General features: G+C 44.3%; 1 protein-coding gene across 1 annotated transcript; it reads right to left on the minus strand.

The window, feature by feature from the left end:
* Positions 1-2,785: 2,785 nt before the first annotated feature.
* kcng3 (potassium voltage-gated channel, subfamily G, member 3) lies at positions 2,786-5,563 on the minus strand. Its single transcript, XM_061095560.1, has 2 exons — positions 4,956-5,563; positions 2,786-3,532 (listed from the first exon to the last, which is right to left on the minus strand). Exons 1-2 carry the CDS (start codon positions 5,561-5,563, stop codon positions 2,887-2,889), a joined length of 1,254 nt encoding a protein of 417 aa, XP_060951543.1. The 3' UTR covers positions 2,786-2,886.
* Between the last annotated feature and the right edge of the window lie 1,389 nt (positions 5,564-6,952).

Consider the following 6,952-nt stretch of genomic DNA (forward strand, 5'->3'; position numbering starts at 1 on the left):
TGCGGCCGGCGACTGAAAATGACGTAGGGCGTGAGGTGGCCTCCTACCCGCCCGTTCAAAATTCAAGTGGCAGGCTGTTGAATTATTTATAAACCTTCATTCCATAGATAACGCTCACCTCATAGATAAACCCTCACCCCATAGATAAACCCTCACCCTTATATATACCCTCACCCCATGGATAAACACTCACCCCTATAGATATACCCTCACCCCATAGATAAACCCTCACCCTTATAGATATACACCGACCCCATACCCTCACCCCATAGGTAAACCCTCACCCTTATATAAACCCTCACCCCCGTAGATAAACCCTCACCCTTATAGATATACCCTCACCCCATAGATAAACCCTCACCCTTATATATACCTTCACCCCTCTACAGATATACACAATATTAACGGCTTGAGCTGAGTTGATACCATAAGTGAGAGAACAGATCGAGTCAGAGTCGTTTATATAGATCTCTGATGTGATCAATTAGATATCTGAAGTACATGTCTGAAGACGGATCAAGTCATTGGACCACGTGACGTGTCTCCCATGCAGGTAAGTGACGCATCACATTGATGAAGGACAAATACATGAAAATGAGAGAAAAACACAAAAAAAACCTTTAATTTACTATTATTATTATAAATTTTGTTTATCCTTTATATTCTGTTTGTATTTAGAGTGATGAATTCTTCAACTTACTTATGATGATAGTTCCAGATTTAGATATCTAAAATTTAAATGTGGCTATTCGTAATTCATCTTTGTGATACGTATAACACCGTTCTGTTACGTTCAAACTTTATTTTAGCTATCTTAAATTGTAATGGTATTTATATTACATATATATAATAGATCCAAACAAACTAAAGGAGGCCCCAAAATAAACAAGTCAAGAAATATAAAATATGAAGAGGCCTCCATTATTTGACCCAAGTTAACACATTTTAGTTGCTATCTTGACACATTATTGATTTTCAGAAGTATATAACACTGAAATATCGTTATTGTCTCTAAAATATTATTTTGTGAAGAATATTGTGCTCCAACACTTGCCCAGTAAAATTCTGACAAGTTCACTGCCAGTGGGCTCAGGTGTTCCTCACACTGGATGTTATGTTCCACTGCCCACGTGAGGCCCACAGGTGTAAACTGTACACCATCACATCGGGACCTGTGAAAGATCCTCTGCCCAAAATGTATTCACCACATCTTTGGCTCATACCCTGAAACTAGTTAGGATTATTTTAAGTTAAGAATATGTGAAACCCTTTAAGAATTAATAAAACACTGTACATTTTACAGTATTTACGATAATATATGATTTGAAAATGGGGATGACACATTCAGAGACATTTCACACAGAGTCATTTTATTATAAAACCTCATACATTGATCAAGTTAATTAAAGTTACATAACCTAAGGATGAAAACGTTTGATTGATTTCTTTAATATAGCTTGGCAAAAATAAATTGGGCTACAATCTATGCAACAAAATATTGATCATCCTTCATTTTTTTGACTGCAATACTTAAAAACACATTGACAACACAACAAGGATACTGAGATATGTACTGTCCAAAATACATTGTAAACTCAGTCAAAGTTTATGAGGAAATAACAAATGTAGACATTGAAATTAATGAATAGACTCAGACTGACTTAGTGTGTGTGCGCGTGTGCATGTGTGCGTGCGTGCATGTGTATGTCCGTGTGGAGGATGGCTGATGGCATCAGGGGGAAGAGGAGAGGAGCTCCAGAGAGAGACTGTTGTGTGGGCGAGGTGTTGACTTGTTTGTTTGGATCATGTGTCTCTTCAACAAATCATATCATTTTGTCAAACCAGGGCCGTTGCAAACATGTCTGAATCGCGAAAGTCAAAACCATAGTCTGTGACTGGACTCCTCTCCTTCTCTACACTTTTTTTTTTTTTAAATGTGATTTATTCCCAATAATCGCAGGATGAACATGCTGCACGCCAGCCAGCGGGGTGGCAGGATGTGGCCTATCTGTATGTACACAAATCACTCACCATTATGATTGACATGCTGGAGGATGGGGTTGCCTTGGAGACACAGAAATACAAACTGCCTTACATTGGCTCATAATTCAGAAGCAACACACAGCGGCCCGTCTCCTCAGCGTGTGCTCAGTCTAGCTCAACATTCTGTCATCTCTGTCATTTTTGTCCCATGATCCTTTATGGATTATTTCACGCTCCATCTGCCATGTGATATCTGTCACTGCTGTATTTGTCTGCCACCTTGTAGTGTAGTGCTTGCTGATCTGTCTCCATATTAAATTATCCATGGCTTAAGCTACTCCTACACCCTAAGCCCTCTGTATACCCCTTCTCCATCCTCACTTTGCTCTCACCTGTTCGCTCTTTCACAATCTTTCCCAGGTTTAGCAGAATGCATCTAGGTCACACACCAATCTTGTGTAATTTGTACCATCTGGTTTCTAAGCCAAAACAAAAGTGAAAGGCTGATGGGCAGACAAACACACACATTACATGCATACGCAGGGACCTCGGTGCAGCACAAAGCAGCAGCCGTCTTTGCCAATGCTGTAACCATGGGAATACAGTGTCAACAGCAGGCACTGTCAAAAGTGGATTGACCTTGCCTGTGTGTGTTTAATAAATAATTATTTGTGTATTCTCCTGTTCAAACTGTGCTGTTAATTAGACAGGCGCAGAGCTTTCTGGTTGAGGACGATGACTGGAGATTATCAACAGAACAAGCAGGTGCTAGACAAGCCCAATAAAATCCAACGTGACTGGAGCAGGGAACAGATTTTATCGATATTTCACGTTGGGATCAGCAGATTGTCTTTGTCAAGTTTCTTTCTGATGAAGGCAGCGCTGTGGATGTTTGGTACAAATTTATTGCAGCACTTCTGCTGACATGGTGCGCGCATATCTGGCAGATCGCAGTTTGAGTTCACTGTAGCACTGTACAAAACTGTGGTAGATGAACGTGATGGGCAGCGCCAGGAGAACGATCCCGCTGACTACGCACATTCCCCCGAGCACCCGTCCTCCAACTGTCACGGGGTACACGTCCCCGTACCCCACCGTCGTCATGGAGATGATAACCCACCAGGCAGCAGCTGGGATGCTGGCGTAGTCGGGGTTCTGCGTGCCCAAGTCCAAGCCGTGCTCCAGCAGCTGGGCCAGAGCGCTGTATATCGCCATGGCGACGAAGACAAACACCATCAGCATGACCATCTCCCGGTAGCAGCGCCTGAGCGTCATCCCCAGTGTCTGCAGGCCGAGGAAGTGTCTGGCAAGCTTCATGAGCCAGAACACTCGCATCATCCTCAGCACCCGCAGTACCACCCCGGCAACCCCAAGCCCAGCAGCCGGCATCCCTGCCCGGGCCATTACCATGGTGACATAGTAGGGGGTGATGGCAATCACATCGATGATGTTCAGTGGCCGGCGGAGAAATTCCCACTTGTCCTTGGCTACAAGAAAACGCACTATGCATTCCGCTGTAAACCAGCCCATACACACGGCCTCCACTATCCTACAGGGGAGAGAGCAGAGGAGAAAAATTAGTGTAAACAGGAAATGGCAGAGGCGCTACAGAGATATATGGATGATATGAGAGACACTGTTTGTCAAATGGTAAACATGAGGAAGAAGGAAGAAGAGCAGGGGTCACGTAAATGATGGGAGCAAGGGACGAAATCAGATGCAGTTCCGTGATGACACAAGTAAAGTAAACAATAAGGAAGCAGGAGAGAAAACAGCCCGGAGACCGCACAGAGGGAGACATCATAAACCCTCCTGCTGAGAGTGTGACACAAACAAACAAACGATCATCCCATTGATTAAGGCAATCAGAGTGAATGAGAGTGAGATGCTGTGTGTATTTAAGCAGCCTGGCCCAGCAAACGCCACAGAGCCATGGATGAGGATAACTCCATCAGAGCATTTATAGACCAAAACCAAATTATACAGCGATCGGGAGAATTGCATCATCTACTGGCATGAAACTACATTGGAATCATTTTGACCCCTGAGCACAAACTGCACTTTTAGTCGATTACCTAACCACTGTTATGGTTCCAAAACTCAAAACTATGTCCACCCTGAGTGAACCTAACCCAGCCTTATATAGAGAGAGGCCGCCTCAGCTAGAACAGCAGCTGAGAACAGGCCAAAATCATGTGGAAACAGAGGTGCATAAGGAAAATGAAGCAGAAATAACCATCCAAACACTGCATTCAGAGGGAAGGGGATTACTGTAAGTGGCTTGATTCCTTATTTTTAAGTCGCTTGCTTGAATATTCCCTGCACCTCAGCTATCGCCCTCATTATCCACTGGAAGATTATGAATCTGGCATGTATCTGACATGTTTGTCCTCCTTGTGTACTGTGCATTGTAAACTAACCAATGCAATTGAGAAAGTGATTGTGCAGAGCAGGGTGGTTTATGTCTGTTTAATAATTAACACTGCAATTTATGTAGATAATATGGATCTGTTATTGATTTGCTTCCCTGGGAACTTGTCTGACATATGAGGATACAGTCTCCCACTTGTCATCAGGCTGTATTGACTTGATAAGCATCCGTTCACAAAGCACAAGGACACATTTTCTGCAAATAACGAATACATGTTTACTAAATACACTGCACGGAAGCAGATGATGGTTTTGTTGTATATGAAAACGGTCACATCACAGTAGGATTAAAAAAGCAAACCCCTCCAAGCCAACCTTCTGGAAAATAAATGGAGAGAGCGTGTTTGACCGCTGCCTATAATGCACGCAGGCGTTGGCATGAGATTCTCAAGTGATAATGAGGGTGTTCATTTATTTATAAGGTCTTTTATCGTGATAGGCACGCATCCTTGACATGATTTAGCAGCTTTACGCACCAGTCTCCCTTCGCTCTGGGTCCCATCTCCTGCTCCAAACTTCACTGACCCTTGACTAACACCTACCTGTGCTCGTCCACAGTGGTTCTCTTGGCTGTATCCCAGTCCGGGAGGGTGCTGGCACACAGCATGATCATAGAAACCATCACAAAGATCACGGACACCGAGGCCACCAGCTGCGCAACGAGCGACGAGTTGGGCTCCTCGAAAGTCCTGCGCATCCTCTCCAGCCACAGCGCTCGGCCCGTGAGCGCCGGCCGCTGCACCGACTCGTCCCCGGACACTCCGACCTCCTCCTCGGACAGATCGTCCAGTCCCATCTCGGACATCCTGTCGTCCAGGCGCTTCTGGCAGCAGAAGTCCAGGTGCGCGCTCTCCAGCCCCCAGTAGAGCATCTCCGTGTAGAAGGAGAGCTCGCACACTCCGGGCACGAAGCGCAGGGTCCCGGAGCGCACGTAGAGCATGATGAACACGAAAGCCTGAGCGTGGCGGTCGAAGAAGAACTCGTTCCGGTCCCGGTCGTAGTCGTCGCACAGCTCCAGCACTTCTTTCTCTGATGCGCATGCATGCAGGCGGCTGACGCGCCGGAGAGGGAAATCCTTGATCACCTCCCGGGTGAAGGCGTACCGGGTTCCCCCCACGTTCAGCACGCAGATGCTCTTCCCAAACTTCATCTCGTCCAATGGGTCACCTCAACTAAAAGTCCTCTTCACAGTCCATCCCCCCTTCCAGAGAGGAGTTTGGACTCCTGGGGAGGAGGGGAGAGGGGGTCAGAGTCTCCCATGTTCCCCCCGGGGCGGGTGGGGTTGGCACGGAGTGGAGGTGGCCCTGCGTGCGCGCTGCTCCGTGGCTGATGGAAACTACTCCGTCCGTCCCACAGTCTCCTCTTCCCTGTGTGTGCAGCCTGTGGAGGAGTCTCCCTCTCCAGCCCAGTCAGCCAGGCCAGCCAATCCCAGCAGTGATGTCACATGAGCGCGCACGGACCGGCGCACGCCACAGGATAAAGTAACTCGAGGAAAGTACGGAGCAAAATGGATGTTGAACCGCACAATTATATACAAAGTCCCACCAACAAATATGAACCACAACTCCAAAACACTGATAACAGTTTACAGGTTTTTCCACAATAGTTGACCTATTGAACTCAATACCAGGAATCTTATTATATATTTGATACGTTTATATTGTACATTACATGTTTGTTTATATTGAACTTATTTAGATTTGTCTATAATATATGTATGTAAATATGTTTATTACCTTTACTGAGTGTATATTTCACTATTCCCTCTTTCCTGCTGTAACATGATAAATGTGGTCCAATGATTTATCTATAACTAACAAAAAACAAAATTATAAAAAAGAAGTGCATGAGGTCCGGAAATCAAAGTAGATTATTCTTATAATATGATGTTGTATCTTGTGTGCTCTGTTTTTAGTATTAAGCTTTTTATGTTAAATGTAACAATGGTAAAGTGTCTTTGAGTACTGTGAAAGGCACTCTTTAAATAAAATGTATTATTAATATAAGTAATATGAAGAAAATAGATATAAAAATAAATGTGTGGAATATATCTAGTTTGATTTTTGAGCAAGTTCATAGCAGTGATTTTGCATGGTGGTGATGAATAATAAAGTGTTGACACAATATCACAATTTTTGCCTATGAACTCGGTTTTCTCTTTCTTTTTCCATTCCAGAACGGCGCTGTTGGCTTCCCTCAACCTGTTGTCTATAATTCATCACACAGAGCCACCATCTGAGCTCACATAAAAGCAGCCGTCCAGCTCTGAATCTCACTTTCATGTGTGTACAGTATAAGGAAGGAGCGTTTCACTCTCAGGCTCAAGGCTCAAGTATTATCAGCAAATGATTTAACTGAGAAGAGGTTTGATAATATTTATAATCAGTGCCTTTTAAGAACGTCAACACACATCCATCAATTTTAACATTCAAAGATAATTTTTATAACATTGACCCACAGCCTCCATCACCAGAGCTTTAAAATATGATCACACTCTGGGCTCCAACAATCAGCGAGTTGGCGGGTAGAGTGGTCGTTC

This window comes from Limanda limanda, chromosome 21 (genome assembly GCF_963576545.1).
Source record: "Limanda limanda chromosome 21, fLimLim1.1, whole genome shotgun sequence".
NCBI classification, from domain to species: Eukaryota; Metazoa; Chordata; class Actinopteri; order Pleuronectiformes; family Pleuronectidae; genus Limanda; species Limanda limanda.

What these genes read in the sequence shown, in the direction of transcription:
- kcng3 (XM_061095560.1), bottom strand. Translation starts at nt 5,563, where the DNA reads ATGAAGTTTGGGAAGAGCATCTGCGTGCTGAACGTGGGGGGAACCCGG. An exon ending in ACCACTGTGGACGAGCACAG is followed by an intron (nt 3,533 to 4,955) that starts GTAGGTGTTAGT and finishes TCTCCCCTGTAG; the next exon opens with GATAGTGGAGGCCGTGTGTA.